Source organism: Passer domesticus, chromosome 8 (genome assembly GCF_036417665.1).
Source record: "Passer domesticus isolate bPasDom1 chromosome 8, bPasDom1.hap1, whole genome shotgun sequence".
NCBI classification, from domain to species: domain Eukaryota; kingdom Metazoa; phylum Chordata; class Aves; order Passeriformes; family Passeridae; genus Passer; species Passer domesticus.
Genome location: NC_087481.1, coordinates 52,059,037 through 52,080,614, shown reverse-complemented (window position 1 = coordinate 52,080,614; position 21,578 = coordinate 52,059,037). Strand labels below are relative to the sequence as shown.

At 45.9% G+C, this 21,578-nt stretch overlaps 1 protein-coding gene across 1 annotated transcript; it reads left to right on the top strand.

The window, feature by feature from the left end:
- Positions 1-9,153: 9,153 nt before the first annotated feature.
- On the top strand, positions 9,154-15,743 carry VAX1 (ventral anterior homeobox 1). The gene is made up of 3 exons (XM_064431427.1): positions 9,154-9,909; positions 11,606-11,793; positions 13,666-15,743. Exons 1-3 carry the CDS (start codon positions 9,672-9,674, stop codon positions 14,206-14,208), a joined length of 969 nt encoding a protein of 322 aa, XP_064287497.1. The 5' UTR covers positions 9,154-9,671; the 3' UTR covers positions 14,209-15,743.
- Positions 15,744-21,578: the final 5,835 nt, after the last annotated feature.

Sequence of the window (21,578 nt, the reverse complement as noted above, 5' to 3'; positions counted from 1 at the left end):
TTTTCACATCTGTACAGTCATTTTTCCTTTTCCTTCTGAACCAGAGCACCACTCCAAACAACCCTGTGAAGTACAGTCTATTATCCCTTTTCTCCACAAAGCGGTTTTGAATTTTCATATGTAATGTGCTATATAAAAATAAAAAATCTTGTCCTGTCTTAATAGCCTAATTCTTAAACAGTTATGGCCTCATTCTCCTTCAAAGTACATAATTTCCATTGACAGCAGTGGGAACACTGCCAACACAATGGTGAATTAGTTCCCATGAAAAAAAGATGCAGACACCAAAAGGTCCAATTCTGCTCTTCATTAGGAGGAAATGAAGGTAGAGCCGACAAAAAAGATAAAACCAAGACACAAAATTGCATGAAACAGCTTCATACTAACCAGGAAGTAGGTTGCAAACCGAGAAATCGTTGGAACTGACCCTAATATGGCAGGAGTGTGAGTCAAGAGAAATTCAATAACACCAGTTATCAATAGCACCTCATCCCTGTGGAAAAGTTTGGGATCAGCCCTCAGAGCTGTGCCTTCCCCTGAACTGGGAAAGGTTGGTACAACTGGACCCTACCTGCCTTCTCTTACCTGGCTCATGGGGATCTGAGGCAGTGTTTCAAGAATGTTTTAAAATCTGTCCAAATGTTCGTCCCTCACAGCCAGATATGACACGGATGTTGTCTGTGCCATATCAAAGGGCAGGGAGTGGGTGGCATCATTTCTGCACCTGAGAACTCAACAATGGGGGCTTGGCAGTTATTCAGCCTCCCTGCTGCTTAACACCTCTGTTCTCTGAATATTTTTTCTTTTCTTTGTGGATGGTCTTGTAGTTGGAGCACTTCCCTGAGGATCTCACTCCCTCTCTCTGGCAAAACTGGGAAAGCATAACATTTTCTGGGCTTCTTTTTTTTTTCATCTATACAATAAAATAAAATAAAAAAAATAAAAATAATACAAATAATAATTTCTTCCATCTGTAAAAATAAAAGAAATTATATTTCTTCTCTTATCTAATTAGTCTGTTTCAGCTTGTTAAAAACCTAAAGAATACTCAATTTTTTTGTATGACAAATCCATCTAATCCATCAAGAGCACAAACAGATACGGGGATTCCTGATGTTTTTAATGTAACATCACTTCTCTTGTGCTATTCAATGGTAGAAACATCTTAGCAATAAAAATAGACAATTAATATACTAGTAATACCAAGTCTTTAGAAACATATTGTTATTTGAGATTTGTATCTCTCTGCTATTTAAATGAATGAGCAAAACTATAACTACACCTAAACTCCTTTATATTGATAAATAGGAAACTGTGGGAGCTTGGTAAGAGTTCCAAAGGGTTTCTGCCTGACAGTGAAGCTGCTATGTGCTTCTACTGCTAGAAGAGCTGCTCCTACTGCTCCTTTCACACAAAAGTGAGCCTTGGAATCCAGGCAGCAAGATCTGGACTACAGGATTTCTTAAAATCATAGAATTGTTAAAGACCTTTAAGATCTTCAGCCACCAAGCCAGCACCAGCACAAAGTTCATCATTAAACCATGTCCTCAAGGGCCACATCCACATTTTTGTGAACGCTTCTAGAGATGGTGGAATCATCTTATCTTACCTAGATTATTTCCCTCTAGGAACTGGAAAGCATAATAAATCATCCCTCTTGTGCACCCAGAGGGGGAATGCACCTTCTCCCACAGAGATGCCCAAGGAATTTGGTTTCCAAATTTTTCAATCCCTTTGTCAAAGGAATCTATATGAGTGCACCAGAGCAAAAACCTCTTATTATTGCTCTTCTCCTCCTTGTCCTTGCCTGTGCTTTGCAGAAACTTAAAGCACACCAAACCTTGACAAGCTTGGCTTTGCAGAACCTCACTTCTGAGCTGTCCTCCACATTTAGGATTAATGTTAACTGCTATCCCAAATGTACTGCCCTGGCTTTTTCCTACCCAATGCCACCAGTCTTTCAGGACCTTACAGAGTACCCTGCCCCTGGTACTTCAAGGAAGAACAAACTAGCTCCCAAACAGATGCACTTCTGCCTCACTCCCCAGGGTGAGCAGGGCCCAGCCCTGGGTGTAAGATTCAATCAGGCTGATCATTGTTTTCAACCTGTGTAATGAGTTAATCCTAACAATGTCCAACTCACTGTAAAATCAGACCCAGGTATTTGCCTCAGTAACCTCCTGCAACAGCAGCTCCCACAGGTGATGAGACGTGTCTGGGCATTTATTTTTCATTCTAAACTTGCTGGTTTTAAATTTAACTTGACGCTTATTCTCATGTGAAAAAATAAAAATAGAGTCCAACGTTCAGTGCTTGAGAATTTTGATTTTACAATCAGCTCCATTTTCATGTTCTTCTCATCAAAATAATTCCAGTCTTTGCCATGTCTTGTGTATTAATCCTAGCAGCCCTGCAACTATTCTTTATTTGAATTTCTTGAACATTTTTTGACTTTACTATGTACCTCAAGAGAGAAGAGGATAAAAAGAAGGAACACTGATTTAATGCATAATTGTGGCATAATCCTGCTATATGGCATAAACCAGCTATCCTGATAGTTTTTTGGCATTCTGCTCTATCTTTATACAATGAAACCAAATAGTCTCCCTTTTTTTTTGTTGTTGTTGTTTTTATTTTTAAAGCTGCTGCTACAGATTGAGGTAAATCAGACACTTCTGACTTCTGGTACAGGTTATTTTCCCTCAAAGATTGCAGGAAATTCAGGGCTTTTCAGATTATTTGAGCTGTACAGTTAATCACTGATGATTTACATTACTTTTCATTTAGCTATGCCCAGAGCTGTCTGCCATCGTGCTGCTCACCCTCCCAGCATGTTTAAATCCACCAGGTAAAGTATTCACCATACAGTGAACTCATGCCAAGCTGACCCACAATCTCCAATGGGTTTTAACAAACCAAAGTGCACTGATTCTTTTGCCTATCTTTTCCATAATTTTCCATGACAAAATGTTTGGAAGTATACTGAATCATTATTTTCAGGGATCCCTCTGAAATACTGCTATCTTCTGGGTAACAAAATCCTAGCATTCAAGCTACATATTCAATCAAAAATTTCCTGTAAATGTGACTCTGTTTCCCTTAATGTTACAAGTGTACCTTCAAGACCCATAGTTCAATATTTTTCTGTTTAGGCTCTAATTTGTTGGATGTAACCAAAAGATCCAGGTAGACAAACCTTTCCAGAAGAGATTTGATTTTTTTTGTGGTTTGTACTTGTGGTTGCTGTTGACATTTTCCATTTCTATATGGGGAATAAAGTAATCACGTGATAATAAAGTAAAAACAGCAAAAAAAATCAAGCTTAAACCATTTCAGGAAGATTTTAACCAAGTCTACTGGATGCTTTCTAAGTGAGCCTTAGGATGATGTCAGAGTTTCTCTCACCCCAGAGTGAAGGGACGGTTTCCAGTTTCTCACATCATTCCAACATGACTGTCCTCTGCAGCTTTCCCTGGATCCTTGGGACCATGCTTATGAGTTTTTGAGACACTCTTTGTGTTCAATCTGACCTGACTTAAGCTTTCAAAATCAAAGAACTAAATGAATGGTTTTACCCCAAAATGTGACTTTTTTTTTTTAATTTGATGCAAAGATCTTTAGTATTAAAACACCAAGTATTGCAAAGAGTACAGTTCACATCTACTGCTCTGGACACATCACCTTTTCAAACATCTCCTCTTGTTTAAATCTTCAATCTTGCTTTTATTGGCTCTGTGAAAAAAACGTGATTGTGAGAGTTTTAGCACCAGTAGTAAAGGCTCATGGTCTAACAGCTTTTGAGGTGGTAAATACTCATGAGTGCTCCAGGCGAGCTGGTAAAGCTCACTCCCCTCTCAGGAGAGGGTGAAATGAAGGCAGAGGGAGTTTGAGTGCCCAGGTGCTGGTGATTACAGAGGCAGTCAGTGACATGGGTGAGGCTGAAACCAAAGGCTCTCAATCTGCTGTCAGAGAACAAACAGTATTTCCTCTCAAATCACAGTTTTCCCTCACGGAAACAATCCTGTCTCAGCCCTGTTCAGATGGCTTGCATATGCCATGGGCATGATACAGGCAATAAAGCTTTGTAATAAGCTACTGTCCAGATTGATAACTGTAAGGAGCATCTCATAATGACCACAACATGATTAGTCATGATACATGTGTGATACCCATGCTCATTATTACTGGCCTCCAGAACAGCGCTGCTGAGTCCTGCCAATGTGCTCAGTTTAGTATCTGGAAGAGACAATACTGCAATTACTGCCAAAGTATGCAAGAAAATTTAGAAGCAGCTGGTTGGGGATTCTGCACCAGGCTGGCAATCAGGAGCACGGCAAAGCATGGGAAGGTAGGAGCTGCAAGGGCTAACTTAGATTATCTGGATCAATGCTTTATTTGAAATAGATCTCTGGGTGTGCCCAATTATTTTACACAGTTGTCTTGCAAAACAGAAGGCATGCTTGGGACACTGGCATGAAGAACACACCACCTGCATGGGAGCTGATGGAGCCTGTTTGGAAGCAGCTACATCCCAATTTCACACCAATATTTGATGTTGGTTCCTGCTTGTAAGGCAGAGAGACATTTTCTTTTTCTTGTTGTTGTACCCATTAGATTTCTTGTGAGTCTGTGACATTTAATTTCATGTACATCTTTTATGTCATGACCCAGGGACCCACGTGCCATTGAAAAACACAAATGTACGTGAGCATCAGTCCTTGGAAACTCTGGGAAAGTGGAATTAGAGCTGTTTCCAGCCATGCAGACTACCACAAACACGACAACCTTACCTTCCACACAGAGAGCTGAACTGAGTCAAAGACTTCAATCCTTTCCTTCAAAGACAGTGTAAATTTTCCAGACAGAAACACATTTCTGTTCTTCAAGGATGCTGCTCCCCTGTGTGGGAGGAGTCCATTTTCCAGGCTCTGTTGCAGGAGCTGAAGGCAATTCACATTAGAACAAATCTCTATCTGTAACAGAGGGCTTAGCACATGCCTTCTAAATGTCCCCTAAATACACAATAATATGTACATTTTGAAACTTCCAGAGTCCATATTCTGTGGTAAGGAAATGTCCTTGACAGCAGCGAGTAACTGCAAAAGCAAAAGAGTTGTTAATTATGCTGTGCACTTTGTTTTGAGAAGGTGCTCAATGTTCCTGCTGGTAAACATATTTCTGAGACTTGTGGGAAAGAACTTTCTGGTGAACCTTCATCTTGAGGAAGACCTTCTTCTTCTTCTGCACTGACACAGCATCTCTCACACTGGACAGGAATGCCCTGTCCAAGAGAATTGTAACATTGATGCACAAAATAATAAGTTTTTTCTTGTCTCTGTATAGCAATTCCTTGACATTAGCACATGTATCATTATGAGTAATCACCATACTCTCTGTTAATTGGAAATAATCAGGAAGTTGTTCAGCCCCAAGGTGTCAGTTCATGTACCCTGTGCTAAACAAGTATCCAGAAAAGGCCTAGCAGCTCCTTGCCAAAGGCATCTGTAAATTCAAAAGCAACAAAACAATCAGGAAAATTAATGGAATAAAAATCTGCTTAGGGCTATTAAACCCTGAGATAAATCTGTGAGTCAGAAGATCTCTGAACCATGCTTTCCAGCTTGAAACTTTTACTTTCATCAACAAAGAAGAGCATAAGAAGTAGTAGCCATAATGTACATCTCTTCTGTACATGAAATAGAGATAAAAATAACATAAATAATGGCAGTCAATGGGAGACAGATTTTTCAGTCTTCTACATGCCAATGCAAACTAATAAAATTGTATTTGAAAAGCAGCAAGGTCTACACAGCAAAGCACAGCCAGGGAGTACCTGTGCAGTGTGCTAAGGCATTTTAAGCATTATTTGAAGGGAAAAGAAGTAACCTTTAATCTGCTTATCCAGTGACACACCAGTGTGGATGTGAGAGTGCTGAAGCCACAGACATGCCTGAAGTTATGGCAGTAAGAGGGGGACACATTATTTCCTGAAAGAACATAACATCCAATAATGGTTTAAGCATATTGTGGGGGAAAAAATTAAGGAGAATAGGTGAAAAGAAATTTAGTGATTGCTGGACTAAAGAAAATGTTGCTTTTGTGAAGGGTAAAATTCTGATTTTCCCAGTGCTCTTCTGGATGTTGCTATTTGTTGCAGATGAGCGGGCCTCAATTAAAGTAACTGAGCTGTGTTTGGACAGGCTTGTCTGCTCACTACAAGTTTCCTGCAGGATTACACTCATTATTTGAATTTCCAGACCTTCAACAGTGCTATGTTCAAAACGTGACAAAGCAAACTTAACTGATCAAATTGGGAAAATTCTCTTTATACCACTGAATTCTATGGACAAAAAGATCCTTCAAATGTACGTATTGTAATATAGCATAAGTAGAACAAAATTCCCCTGGTCTTTATTGAGCTTTGGATCAGGGACTTGTCAAAAAAAAAAGCCAGATTATCACACAAATATAATATTTAATCTCCAGATTTTCTGCTTCAAACAGTGTAATTGAGTTCAATAGCTCCATGTTTATTATTATGGCATATGCATAGAGATTAGCATAAAGAAAACTATGGGGGGAATGTCATACATACACCCACACACCTATGCAAATATAATTCTAATTGCCTCTGCATTTCACAGTAAACCTTTTACAGGAATCACTACGCCTATTCTGTCTAAAATAAAATGTGTTAGGTAGAAATGTTTGCAGCAGAACTTTGTTTTGTTTAGCATTAAACAGCCATGTCCAGCTGGGACTGTTGGTGCTGCCTTGCCTGGCACACACACATGTGTATGTTTATCTATATCACACAACAAAGCTGGCCTGCCAAGCCCAGCCTCTACTTCAGCTGCATTAAAAATTTCCCTAATCAGCATCCACTTGTTGCATTTCCTTTTGAAAGACCAAATCTGTCTGAAATGTAATGGAGATTTCCTGGTATCCTGTCACCCAACAGGCCTTTGAACAGCACAGCAAACCCATGGAGGAAATGCACTCCTTCCATCCTCTCTCTGCAGCTGCATGAAGCCTTGCACAGGGGGCTGGGGTTTATTTGGGGTAAGGCTGCCATACAAGCAGGAGCAGATAACAACAGAGCACCACAGATCACTGAGATGCACTGGCTGTAAGGAAAAAAGAAACCTGGTCCATAATGAGGATGTTCCACGTCTGGTTGTGTGTATAAATACAGTTGAAATGAGAGGGTTTGATGAAGATCTGAGGTACACCTCACCAATCTCAATCTGGCTTTTCAGACAATGTCAATATAAATAAATTATGGAGATTTGTGGGGAAACGACAAAGATTTGAGATTTCCACTAAAGACAACTCACTGAAATGTACCTATGAACTGCCATCTTATTTTTCTTTTTATTATTTTCTCTTTTTTTTAATTTTTCCTTTAATTTTTTCCTTTCCTTTCCTTTCCTTTCCTTTCCTTTCCTTTCCTTTCCTTTCCTTTCCTTTCCTTTCCTTTCCTTTCCTTTCCTTTCCTTTCCTTTCCTTTCCTTTCCTTTCCTTTCCTTTCCTTTCCTTTCCTTTCCTTTCCTTTCCTTTCCTTTCCTTTCCTTTCCTTTCCTTTCCTTTCCTTTCCTTTCCTTTCCTTTCCTTTCCTTTCCTTTCCCTGTCCTTTTCCACCCTCCCCACCCCCCGTTCTTTTTTTGCCTCCCGTGAATTTCCTGTTTACGGTGATTGGGCCCCAGCACTGGATCCTTCCCTCCATTACTCCACCTTGGACAAAGATTGTGTCCCATGGGATGAGGGTGGGTGGTTTTTCCACCAGCAGAGGCAGGATGAGGCCCATGGAGCTGAGCCAGGGCGCCGTGCTCTGCTTCTCCCAACTGCACCAAGCCACGGGGCTGGCCCTGCCTGCTTCAGGTGGGTGGAATTCCCAGGCAGGCAGAGGACGAGGCAGGGAACAGCCAGCCTGGTGGATACACCGCCATTTGTGCGAAAAATTCTCAGGGAAAATTCTTTCTCTCCCTCTCAGGCCCCTAAACTCTTTGTGAATGGGGCCAGTGCAACATGTGGCCTTTCACCTCGCCCAAGAACCACTGCCAGACAGCCACACTCAGAGAATTGTTTGTTAATAGTCCAATTAGATAATTGCCATCTTTCACTCCTTTTGCTCTACATTTCCCATAAAGGAATGAATAAGGAGAGAAGCATGAAGAGGGCTTCTGCCCTGCAAGGTGACAAGAAGGACTGGAGCATGCTCTTTGCACAAGGCCATTTGCTTGAATTGAATCATTGTAGCCTAATCAATGGTCTTATTGGATTACTGGCTGTTGCGGTTCTCAAAGATATTGTAGCAGAGACAATGAAATAGCTAGAGTAAAACTTTTTTCTCCTTTAGTGGATCACGCAGTTGAGATTTTTCACGGGCTATCTCTCTCTCTCTCTCTCTCTCTCTCCCTCCTTCCCTCCCTCCCTCCCTCTCTCTCTCCCTCTTTCTCCCCCTCTCTCTTTCTCCCCCCTCCTGGATCCACTGCACACAAAGCTGGCTCTTTTTTTTTTTTTTTTTTTTCAATGAGCAGGCTCTGCGAATAGGTTCAGTGTTTGCGAAGGTGCAGAATTAGCAGACACACATGCATGCACACATACACACACACACAGAGGGAGAAGCACAAAAAGCAAGTATCGGGACTGAAATAAGGAGAGGTAGGAGTTTAAGATGGCTGTCTGTGGGGAGATGTGTTAACGAGGATTTCTGCTGGCCAAGATAACCTGCTTCCTTGGAGAGATCTGCCTGGAGGAAGAACTTTTTATGTGTGTGCGTTCCGGGGATCTGTTTGTTTGTTTACAACTCAGGGGGCTTTTTTTTTTTTTTTTCTTTTTCTTCACCCCCCCTGCAACTGCATTTTTTCAGCCTTTCCTAGCAGCTTTATTCAGATTTATTTGGCGTGCTTTGGAGAAAGCCACTATATAATCGGGAGGTCAAAGGCAGACTGAAGAAAGTTAATAATGGCTGCTAATGGTGCTAACAATTCAGGGTGAATCTTGTCAAAAGTTGCTTTTTTTTTTTCCCTCTCCCCCACCCTTTTTTCCCTCTCTCCTTTTTTTTTTTTTTTTTTTTTTTTTTTTTTTTTTTTTTTTTTTTTTTTTTTCTGGAAGTCTCAGTCTTTTGATTGTGTGTTTCCTGAAAGCAAGACCAATCATTTCAGTTTATTCACTGGCTAAACTCTACTTGATTGGGGACAAGCACACAAACCATCCATTACGATCTGATATATTATCCAAACAATTTAGTGTATTCATGAGGTAACCTAAATGTGGAGGCTGCAAAATTACCCGTAATCAATTGAAACAGCGAGTGCGCGTCCCTCTGTGTGTCTAACAACTACATGTCTCTGTAATAAGGCAGACATTAAATCATTTTAGAGTTGTACTGTTGAGTACCTGATCACTGGGCGCTCTGGGAAGCTGGACACTCACATTAGGACGCTGGGACTGAGGAAGCCGCTGCTTTTCCAGTGGGATAAAACCCGATCTTCCTTACTCAAGGTGCTTTACAGATCCCCACCGACCTCACCCTAAGTCGTGCAATATCCAGCATAGACTTCGTCTTCTTCTTCTTCTTCTACTCTTCTATAATTTTTTTGTTATCGTTGTTGGCGCTTTTTTTTTTTTGGTGTTTTTTTTTTTTTGTTTTGTTTTTATTGCACTACATGTTTGGGAAACAAGACAAAATGGACGTTAGATGCAGTTCAGAGACTGAAGCTAACCGGGTCTCGAAGAACGGACATAAAGAGGGCAAGGAAAGCAAAGGGTCTGAAGGAAATATTTCTACTTCTTTTTTGAAGGATCAGCAAGGGACTTTTTCTGCCTCTGCAGCTACGGAAGGTTGTAATAAAAGTAAATCTAGTTCGGCTGATCCGGACTATTGCAGGAGGATCCTAGTTAGAGGTATGAGTTTGAGGTGTTTGGCGAGGGTGGGGGAAGGTGAGCCGCGCTCACGCCCGGGAGATGGGTTGATTTTGTCGCTTTGCCTTGGGTCTGGCCGTGGGTTTGAAAGCCCTTCCTAGGGCTGCGGGGGAGAGACCCCGCTCCCGGCCGGGCCGTGCCCTGGACCCCGCTCCCGGGGGTTTTATCCCGGGGAATTTCCGCCGGCGTCTCGGCGAAAAGTTAAGCCGCGGTGGTTCCTCCCCGGCGCTGCCCCGGAGCGGACCAGCCCCGCTCTTTGTTGTTTTGTTTTTTTCTTTCCTGCTTTGCAGCTTTCCCGGGGTGCCCGTGCCCGCGGGGAGCCCTCCGGGAACAGCGTTCCCTCTGCCCCCGGGCCGGGCGCGCTCCTTCCGCGGCCGCGCATCCCGGCGTGGGGCTGCGGGCAGCGAGGCCCTCTCGGAGGGCAGAGGTTCCCTCTGTGCCCCCTCTCCCCGAGTCCGGCAGCCCGCAGGAAAGGGCTGTTTTGAAATAGCCACCGGCCTTAAAATAAATGGAGGAATGACGGAGGCGTTTATAATTATTATTATTTTTTAATAGTTATGCGTTTAATTTTCCTCAGTCTTCGTCCCGTCTCCTCCCCTTCTCGTCTCGAAATCATCTTATTCTTACTCCCTCAAAAAAAAAATTACCTGAAGAAATTTCAGTTTTATTAAGATGCGTTTTGGAGGAGGAGGGAGAGAAGAGAATCGGAACAAAATATGTGGGAAGCAGGCCTTGAAAGCCAGAATTAATCCTTACGCCACTGGCTGACCCAGAGAAGGGTCAGATTAAAATGATGTGATTGTCTCTGATTTAAAACGTACCGAGGAGGTAAAATTACGGCAAGTAAAGTTGGGAAGGATTTAAGGTAACCCGAATCTGGCTCTAGCTTGACAGTCGTGTTAATGAGATTTGTCCCGCTTTCCTTCAGTCGGGGCTACCAGAAAAGTGAGGTTTCTGCGGGCTGGTTGGTGCCTTGGTTTCTTTCCCTCCCCACCCCCCCCTTCCTTTTTTTTTTTTTTTCCCTCCTGCTTCTCGTTGCCAAAACCCCAAAGCGGCAGCGGTGCAGGGTGGGCTGGAGGTGTCCCCACGTTCACAGTGGCAGGCAGCCAGGTCGGGGCACTGCTGCTGCCTCGGAAAGCCTTTTTTTTTTTTTAATTTTTTAAAAATTTTTTTGGAAGCATGAGAAACTTGTTATTAAAAAAAATAATAAGAAGTGTTTATATTTTGGGGTGGGGGACGGAATGTGTATGGTGGCTACCAGCAAGTCCTAGCCCAAGGGGAACAAAGAGTAGCCCTGCACTCCAGGCACAAAGCCTGGCCTGAAGGATCTCTCTCTCCCCAGCTTCCCAGAGGGGCCGTGGGTGATGCCGCAGTGTCGTACTGTGAGTGCAATATATTCAAAGTAATTTTTAAATGGGCTGAGGGGATTAATTATAGAGGCCCGGGCCCCCATCGCCCCCTCCTTCCTTCTCTGTTGTGGGTTTTTTTCCTTCCGTGGGTGCAGTGGCCAGGTGCAGAGCCTCAGTCGCAGGGACCCTGCTCCATCCCGACTCGTGTCTCGGTCCTGAAGGCGCTGGGGACGGCTCTTTCCCTTGGAAAAATTAGAAAGCATAAAAAGGGGATGAAAAGCACAGAAGGGTTGCCTGGGTATGAAGCTGACTGCGCCTTTCTTTGCCAGATGCCAAAGGTTCAATCCGAGAGATTATTCTACCTAAGGGGCTTGATCTGGACCGTCCCAAGCGGACCCGCACCTCCTTCACGGCCGAGCAGCTCTACCGCCTGGAGATGGAGTTCCAGCGCTGCCAGTACGTGGTGGGGCGGGAGCGCACCGAGCTCGCCCGCCAGCTCAATCTCTCCGAGACTCAGGTAGCGCCTGCAGGACGGGACCCTGCCCTGCCCTGCGGGACCCCTTCCCCTCCCGGCCCGGGCATCTCCGTGCCCTGCGCGCCCCAAGGACGCGGCCCTGCGCGCCTCCTGCGCCCCCAGCGCAGCCGAGGCAGCCCCGAGGGGCCCACGCGTGTCCGGCCGGGGGAGGCAACCCGCCGCGGCACGGAGCTGAGGGGCTCGTGGCTGAGGAGTCCCGGCTGGGGACCCCTAACTGCGTGTGCCCCTGACTGCGAGTGTCCCTAACTGCGAGTGTCCCTAACTGCGTGTGTCCCTGAGTGTGTCCCTAACTCAGTGTGCTCCTAACTACGTGTGCCCCTAACTGCGTGTGTCCCTGAGTGTGGTTTTAACTGCGTGTGCCCCTAACTCAGTGTGTCCCTAATTCAGTGTGTCCCTAACTCTGTGTATCCCTAACTCAGTGTGTCACTGAGTGTGTCCTTGAGTGTGTCCCTAACTGAGTGTATCCCTAACTGCGTGTATCCCTAACTCCGTGTATCCCTAACTCAGTGTGTCCCTAACTCACTGTGTCCCTCACTGCCTGTGTCCCTAACTGCGTGTGTCCCTAACTGCGTGTGTCCCTGAGTGTGTCCCTGAGTGTGTCCCTAACTGCGTGTGTCCCTAACTCAGCGTGTCCCTAACTGCGTGTGTCCCTAATTACGTGTGTCTAGGGAAGGGGACTGCTGCCAAGGGGGTCCCTCCTGTCCCCGCACCAGCCCCACTGGGCTCACCCCGGCCTGAGGGTCTCGGAGGGAGCTTGGCCACGAAGCCAAACTCCTGCCGGGCCGGGAGCGGCTCCCCCGGCCCGCGGGATGATCCGCTCGGGCCCGCCAGGCTCGGTGCGCGGAGCCGGCCGCCCCCGGGCGCGGAGATTGCGCTGCTGGGGCCGGGGAGAAGCGAGGGGAGGCCGAGGCGCTCCCAGCCCGCAGCAAGCGGGATGCAGGCGCTCAAACTCCCAGAGAGAGATGGGCACCTTCCCCCGGGGCTGCCGGGCTGGAGACGCTCGGCCTGGGCTTTCCTGGGTATGAGAGATCCGGGGATGGGGCGGAAGTTTGGGCCGTATTTTGAGTCCTTGTGTGTCCGAGGGGGAGAATCGCTCCTCCACCCTCCAGGGCAGAAAGGCCGGGGACCGACAGCAGGCCTACAACTCTGTGAGAGCGCGGGGAAGCATCCAAAAAGTCCAAAGTTCTTAAAGCCGGTTTCGTATTTCCACAAATCATATAACAGTAAATTTTCCTGACACAATAATTAGCTTTTTTCTGTCCTTGCCGGATAGCAGTGACAAGTTCAACAGCTTGTAGGTTACAGAACCTGCCATGGGTGGGTTTTGTTGTGTTTTGGTTTGGTTTTGGTTTTGTGTTGTTTTTTGGGTGACTTCCAGAATATTTAAAAGTTGAATATTATTTAAAATTATTTGGGGGTGGAGAGAGAGCGTCCAGTTTGGAATTCGGGCAAAGAAGCTCATTGCTGCTGTTGCCCCCAGCAAGGGCAGTCGGAGCGGGCAGCGGCTGCTGGGAGCCGCGGAGCGCCCGGGGCTCCGGCTGAGCCGGCTTAGAATAAAGCGGTGAGAAAGGGCTGGCTCCGTCTCCCAGAGAATTCCCGGCCTGTAGTAAACTAGGACGAAGCGAGAGGTCTGGTTAAAGATGCAGAACGAAAGGCCCCGGGGTCACCCCGAAACCGGGAACACACGGAGGGTGTGGGGGGTTGCGTTCCGTGCCGGTGGCTTTGTGCGTTTTGGAAGCGCTCCCCGCTGCCAAGTGCGTGCGCTCCCTCCCCCGCAGCCTCCCCCCGCCCCGCGGAGCCGCGCCGGGGTCCCGGGGCGCCCCGCTGACCCTGCCTCTCTCCCCGGCCCTGCAGGTCAAGGTCTGGTTCCAGAACCGGCGCACCAAGCAGAAGAAAGACCAAGGCAAGGACTCCGAGCTGCGCTCGGTGGTGTCCGAGACCGCCGCCACCTGCAGCGTGCTGCGGCTCCTGGAGCAGGGCCGGCTGCTGTCCCCGCCGGGGCTGCCGGGCCTGCTGCCGCCCTGCGCCGCGGGCGCGCTGGGCTCGGCGCTGCGCGGGCCCGGCCTGGCGGCGGCTCCGGGCGGCGGCAGCGCGGCGGCGGCTCCGGGCGGCGGCGGCGGCGGCTCCCCGCACCCTCCGGCCGCCAGCGGCGCGGCCGGGCCCCCGCCCGCGGCGCTGCACGGGGCGGCGGCGGCGGGCCACGGGCTCTTCGGGCTGCCGGTGCCCGCGCTGCTGGGCTCGGTGGCCGGCCGCCTGTCCTCCGCGCCGCTGGCCGTGGCCGGCTCGCTGGCGGGCAACTTGCAGGAACTGTCGGCCCGCTACCTGAGCTCGTCCGCCTTCGAGCCCTACTCCCGGACCAACAATAAAGAGAGCGCTGAGAAAAAAGCACTGGACTGACTCTAAGTACCTTCCCCCCCTATTTATATTTATAGTCTCTATTTGTGGCGGTATTTATGGGACGGCAGCCTTGCCCCCGCTCCGGGCCGCCCCCAGCCCCGCGGCGCGGCTCCCTCCGCGGGCCGGGGCGGAGCGGGGCCCGGAGCCCGCGGGGCCGGGCCGGGCCGGGGGCTGCGGGCGCCTCCCGGTGCGCTGCCCCTGCCCCGCCGTCCGTCTGTCCGGGCGGGAGGGGCGGTCGCGCTGTCCGGGAAGGGACGCAGAGGGTCAGCGGCCGGGGCGAGGCTCGGCCGGGCTCCCTTCCATCGGCTCTGGCCAATGCCGAGCCAGGGAGCGGGGTTTCGGAGAGAGGAGGATGGAGCTGCCAGGTGATGCCCGTTTTTGGGGTGGTTTTTTTTTGTGTCTCCCGGACTCAGTGATTTGTAAGCACAAAGGTTTTTGGGGCCCCGCCTGTGGTCCCCGTGTACCCCCACACTCGCTGCACTACAGCCCCGAGCGAGCCCTTAGCACCCGTCAGGAAACCCTCCAGCAACTTTTCTTTTTCACGGGAAATCTTGAACGTGGGAAGGGCCGAAACGGACTGAACGTACAGTCACGAATAGGGGAGACAGAAACCAGTGGCTGCAGAAATTTTGCATAAAATTGTCTCTTCCTTCGAGATAACACAACGTTCCCCCCATTTTTCCCCCTTTTTTCCTTTTTTTTTTTTTTTAAATTTGAATTCCGACGGGCCTGTCCCGCAAAGCTTATCTGCAAAAACAAGTCTGCGGATAAATCATGGAACTCATGAATCTATTTGTATCTAGATCTGTTGCTATCGTAATTTAAATTTTTTTTTGCTCTGTTTGATATTTCCAAATAATTTCAGTGTTCATCTAAACACAAAAAAACCCTGTAGCCTTCCTTCCTCCTAAAACAACCCTCTCGCAAATCGCTCACACTTCATTTAAAACGAACGTAAAATATAAAAAGCGTATCTTTTATTGTTATTTTTGTACTTTAAAACATATCTATGTAACAAACTTCTTTTTTTATTTCATAATTCTTACTGCTATTTTCTCCACAAACATATGTATTTCACCTTCTAGTATTCTGAATCGAATATTTTCTTTCAATTTTGGTACTTGAATTTGCCACAAAAGGGATGCTGTACTTAGGTAGTTCTTTGGGGGAAAAATTTATTTACTTTGGTTTTAAGTTTCTTTTCTTTCTTTGAACTTTAACACATGGCGTTTACAAACTGTATAAATACGTGCCACCAAACTGTAACCAAAAAAGAAAAAAAAAATTACAAAAAGTGGAATGGTTGCTGTAGAATATAGAATTAACTATAGACTGGACAGAAGGAGCTGGATGAAAAGAAAATAGTAATTTTATTGTAAATTATTTACGTCTGAAGTTTCTAGGCAACTAGTCGAAAAAATAATGAATGAATCGAGCGCTGAGCCCTTGCTACTAACTTTTGTTCTGAATGTTTTGGATATTTGGATGTTTTGTATTTATGTGGTGAGAGTGAAATATATTATATCTATATGATGACGGAATTAGGTGTATTTTCGTTTTATATTTGCAGCACCCAAATTGCCTTTATTTACACATAAAAAAAAAAGAGCAACAAAACTCTATCCCTACATAACCCTCCCGATTTTTCCTTAAAAAAAAATAATTTAAATTCAATGTTTCATTTTGAGCCGGGGGCTGTGAGGTGCACTTCCTAGAGGGTGATTTCCCTGCTGGGGCAGTTTGGGGCATTCCCAAGGGCTCTGTCCCAGCCCTTGTAGCGCTCCCTGGGATGATCCCTGCCCGTGTCCGTGCCCGTGGTGCTGCCGGGGCCCCGGAGGTGCCCACCCTGCCAGGTGCCACCCCGGGCAGGGCACTGCTGAGCTCCAGAGCTCTCCTGGCAGCGCCGGGCCAGGCGGGCACTTGGGGACGCGCAGCCGTGCGTGTGTGACAGCGTGCAGACACACGGGCACACCCAGACACACGGGCACAGCCGCTGGGCACACACGCAGACATTCCGAGGTGTTTTCTGAACAGCTCTTGCTTCCATTCCGATTGGCAGCCCAGCCCTGAGGGTTTTTTCTGGGCAGCCAGTGCAGGTTTCCAGGAGCACCCCAATGCCCCGGCTCCTCAGGCCAAGCAGGGTGGCACCTGCTGTCCCCACGCCTTTGCCCTGCCCACGGGGCCCTGTGTGGCCTCCACTGGGCTCTGCCCTGAGCCTGTCCCAGCCAGGGCAGATGCTTTGCTCCAGATTAGGAGGGAAGGATGTAGTGGTGATGCTGATTTTGTTGGGTTTTTTTAATGAAGAGTGTAGAAATGATGTGGGGAAGGACAGCCAGGGTGAAGGAGGGGATCGGAGGTGACATTTGAAGAGGTGACACTGAAACTGCTGGTCAAGACTGGAAAACTTCAAGGGGAGGGGAGGGAAAAGCGTTGTTAAAAAGAAGAGAGCTGAGTGTGACAGAACAGATCTGCCAGGGAGATCTGGAGGGAGAGGGTGGTTTTCTGCTTGTGCCGTGCCTGGACTGCACAGCATCACCCACAGCCCCGGACAAAGAGGGGAGCCCTGGCCTGGGCTGCCTTCGCCAAGGAGGGAATTATCACCACCCAAACCCTCCCTGGGCTCCCCTGCCAAAGGTGGGGCTGAGCTGTGTGACGAATTTGCCCTGTCTTGCAGGACCTTCCTGCAGCTGAGATGGGGCCATTTCAGTGCCCAAATTCTGCATTGTGAGCCATGGGAACAGCAGCACGAACGAGTTCTGACAGAGCTGGCTCAGGTGCCCTCTTCGAAAAAGAGGATTTCCCTGCTCCTCTGTTTAACCAGATTGCAGGAGCAGTCCTGTCCCCTCACACAGGTGCCACGAGGCTCTTTTTCCCTGGTTGCTGGCCTGATCTGCAGTCTCAGGGTTGGAGCTGTGGCCAGTGTAAGCTCTTTGCTCCTCTTGTAAGGCAGTTTAAGCCAGCATCAAGCTAAATTGCTGACACAATAAGAGAAGTCCTTATTTTACAGCTTTGCAGCCCTCATTATACATGTGAAGAGCTAGACATTTTTATTATTATTACTGTTATTATTAATTGTTTCTAAATATTAAAAGAAAAAAAAAAAAAGAAGGATGTACCTTGAAGTGTGAAGGAGTCTTGTCTAAGCATTCTGGTGAAATAAGTACTTCCGGAAATTTTCATTTCTTTTTTTTTTTTTTATTCCTGTCTCCTTCAAATTGCACCTGTCCCACATCTGTATCAGGGGCTGCTTCTGGGCTGGGGTCAGAGCAAAAACCAGAGGCTCTCCAGTCCTGTGCAGGGCTGTCACAGTCCTGTTTCAGTCTGTGCTTACTTGGAGCCCCACAGGGAGGGACATAATCAGTCATTTCCTTTGAAATTTTCAGCATTTCAAAAACATGGGGGCCCTGAGAGCCAAAACACCCTGCTTTCTACAAAACAGGCATGCAAAATATGTCCATCTGCATTTCTGTAAAAAAAAAAAAAGGAGGAAATACCACCTGTGTCATTGCATAGGACAAGTTAAAAATCATCCATACACACATCTGCATACACAGTGAGGAATATAAAAACTGGTTTGGTTCTTGATTGGTTGTTTTGTGGGGGTTTTTTTTGGGTTTTTTTGGGTTTTTTTTTTTTTTTTTTTTTTGGTTTGGTTTGGTTTGGTTTTTTTTTTTTTTTTCCCAACTACACCAAAGCTGTTCTGAAGCTGTGTGCTGCCCAGAGACACTACTTGATTGTTTGCACTGAAATGCTGAGTTTCATCTTACTGCAGCAATGAACACAAGCCACCTTACTGAAGCTATTTGCTGCTGAAAGGTTTTGCTGCATTTTGTGCTGTATTTTTATTTGTGGCCATCACTGGGGCATTACAGCTCAAACACAGAAATATTTAGTTTATGCAGAGGGAGCATGTGTGAGTGTGAGGGGCAGGAATATTTAGTAGGAAAGCAAATTAACCAAGTATAAATCTATATCTGGCATGAATTTTTACAGGAAATCACAAAAGGATTTCTGTGGCAGGTGGACTTCCCCAAACTTTCCCTTAGCAGCAGCTACACAGCTTGGAGTGAGCAAGGATTTAAAAAGATGTCGTGCAGCATGGGCTATTTAAATTTCTTCATCTGAACTCGAGGAATACTTTCACAAGTACATGGACAATATGTCTCTTCCTGTGGCTTTCAGGAAGGAAAATCTCCCAGGATCAGCTCCAGAGCACCCAGGGAAAACACAAAACAATGCTAGCCAGGTACACATGGGGAAAAGAGGAATCAGTCTGTTTAGAGGATTTTTTCAAAAGCATTTGCCCACCCACTTAACATAGACCCTGTTTTATTTGCAGCCCCTCCATATCCCTCATGCCAGGGATTAGTGCAGCCTCTGACCACTCTGTCTCCATTTGCAATCCTGTCACCAGCCCAAGATACATGACCTTGTGACATGTAAAAAAGCACACGAGGTCTCTGATTAACTTCAGAGTATTTAATTACTTTTAAGGAAAGAAAAACACTCCCAAAGAATAACTCTGGAACAGAAGCGAGTTCACAGCCACCAGCAAGTGTTTAACAAAATTACCAGGGAAGCTAAAACGAAATCAATCGATGTGATGCTGTCTATGCAACAGCCACAAAATAAACTGTGACCCTAGACCATAGCTGTGGCCAAAGTTCTGGCTGGCAGGGGCTGTCAGAAACATTTCTGACTCAGGTGTAAGGACTCTCTAACAAGTACTTTCTGCTTCCAATAATTTCTGAGCAACTTAAGCTCAGTATTTATTTATCTTTCTATATATATATAGTTGTTAGTGCTCATGCTGTTCTTCATCTCTGTGTAAATGACTGATTCTAGTTTGTATATTAAGTCTTAAACTTTTCTAGTGGAGTGAGTTCCACAGTCAGTCACACACAGAACAAAAATTATTTTACTTTTTATATGTTTTCTACTTTTTGTTAGCATGAATTGTCCAAATTCTGTCTTTAGAAGTAGCAGAGCAGATGTTCCCACCTTCTGCAACCACATCCTTTTTAATTCTTTTACCATGTTACCTTTTCTTTGTCTCCTTTCTCATGAACAATCAAAATAATTTTAACTTATTTTCATACACAGTTTTTGCAAACTGTACTTAATATAACTGTTTGCCAAGAGGTGCTGCCTTTTTTTTATTATTATCCTTTCTGTGGGAAAAAAAAAAAGTAATAAATTCCCAGAGCTTTTTTCTCTTCAGCTATCTGCAACCCATTCTTCTGCTTGATCTCCCTGCTGTGAGCAAGAATGAAAACATCACACCAGTATAAGGATTTGCCCAGAACACAAACCTTTACTTGGCACTTGGTGTCATTGCCAATCCAAGAAAACAGGATCACAGGCCTCATCTGATGAGATGCCACAGCCTGGGCGAATAAATTATTTTTTTATATTTCAGCTGAAGCAGAAAACCAAGGAACCAGATGTAGGAGGGGGCAAATAAAACAGTTCAATCCACACAAGGTGGGTCCACAAAGTTTGTCACAGAACCAGGCACACCTACCTGGTAGAAACCTCTTCTTACAGCTCTCAGAAATGAGTGGTTTGGCTGCTTAAAGAAACATCATCAAAGGTATGGGCAAAAGCAGTATGAATTAGTATGAATTTGTAGAAATGCAACTTGAAGAGTTTGATGGCAAGGTTCACTCTACTATTTACTGCACAGGTTAAAGCATAAAAAGGAAGATCAAATTAGAAGCAATTTGAAATGATTTATATGGAATCTGGGAATGCCAAAGCAGGTAAAGGTGTGAAGAATATAGATGCAAAGATAAAGCATCCATTAGCAGCACTTAATCATTGAATTCTTTAACATTTGCAACAGTGATTCAGTAGGGCTCACTACAACAATGACTTAACCATAGATTTGAGACAGTAACATTCATGCCACAGTCAATTCACAGGCACACAAGTAAAATGATGTGCACACTGATTTCTATGGCTCTAAAGGTTTGTATCAAAAATTCCCCTCAGGTTCAATGAAATACTCACACCAAATCATTGTACTCACCCCAAATCATCAATACTCACACTTTGCATTTCCTGACAGGCAAGGGTTTCACTTTGAGGAATGCAGAGATGTGGTGGGGTGGGGAATCAGCCTCAGCCTTGCTGTCAGAGATGGTTCCTTGAGTACCACAAGCTTGGCTTGGGAGCTCTGAGAGGTTCCCCAGTCACAGGGAGGTGCTGGTGCTGCTGCTGCAGTCCAGGAGAACTCAAAGAGTCTCACTTAGGACCAGCATTTATAGAGTCTCAAGATGATTGACTTTGGCCATCAGTAAGTTTCCCTCCTGACCACAACCCAAGCCAATGACCACTGTGCTTTTTTTGCAGCTTCCCAGAGTGCTGGAACAATGGTACCATTGCACCCAGGCTACAATTCACACTGGTGCCACTCCACTCAGGCCACAGCTCAAGTAAGTGGTTTACCAAGGTTACAGAGGAGAATTGCTTGTCCTTTGTTTCCCACCTTTTTTGGGTGGGAAGCTGATGTTTCTGGTACTTTCCACCTCTATCATGCAAGAGCTCCTGGTACAACCAGGGAGTGTCTTATGGCTGGACTGGTGTGGTCAAGGGACACTTCAGCTCTCAGCTGGTTCCACCAGGGTTTATCAGGAGCTTCTGAGATCACAGAGCAGGCCCAAGGATGAGGAGGGTGGCAGATGAACCACCACAGCAATCCAGAAGCATATCACCAAAGGTGCATGAAAAACAGTCTGTGAGATGGATGGAAAACCAAAGGGAAACTAATTTTCCAATTTTTTCCAAAAAAAAAAAATGCTAACATGAATTTAATTTTTCCCTAGGGTTGGTATCCTTTACATATTACAAGATTTTTTATTAGTCTAGTTACACGGGGATGAATCCAGCAAAAAAATTTGCAAGGGAAACCTTGTGGAGGTCTTGTTCTTTTAAATTACCTTCCACATTTTTTTTTCTATTTTAGTGGACAAAAAGTAGAAGGAAACTCATCCTGGCAAGCAATGAGTTGGCAAGTCGTGAGTTGTGGCTCCAGGGATTCAGACTGGATATTGGGAAGAATGCCAGCCAGGACACAAAAGAGAGAAACAGGTTACTGAGGTCATACCTGGCTATAAAAATGCTGTTAGAGAGGGAAACAAGTGAAGGATAACCTGGTGTGTGTACAGAAGCATGGAAGGATGTCCTCATGGTTTAATTCAAAAGCCATGAAAATTAAGAAGAAAAATTACGAAAACTAAGATGATGAATTCTCATTTTTACCAGAATTTGTCTGATTCTGAGAGCACTGTTAGTCCTTTCATCCCCTCTGAAATGGAGATGCTGATTCTCATCTAAACCTATTCAGAAGGAGGTATGTGTTCTACTTA

Excerpts from the sequence above, each read along its gene's own strand:
- VAX1 (XM_064431427.1), top strand. The coding sequence starts at position 9,672 with ATGTTTGGGAAACAAGACAAAATGGACGTTAGATGCAGTTCAGAGACT. Across the intron at positions 9,910-11,605 it reads CAGGAGGATCCTAGTTAGAG|ATGCCAAAGGTTCAATCCGA; the intron begins GTATGAGTTTGA and ends TTTCTTTGCCAG. Across the intron at positions 11,794-13,665 it reads TCAATCTCTCCGAGACTCAG|GTCAAGGTCTGGTTCCAGAA; the intron begins GTAGCGCCTGCA and ends CCGGCCCTGCAG.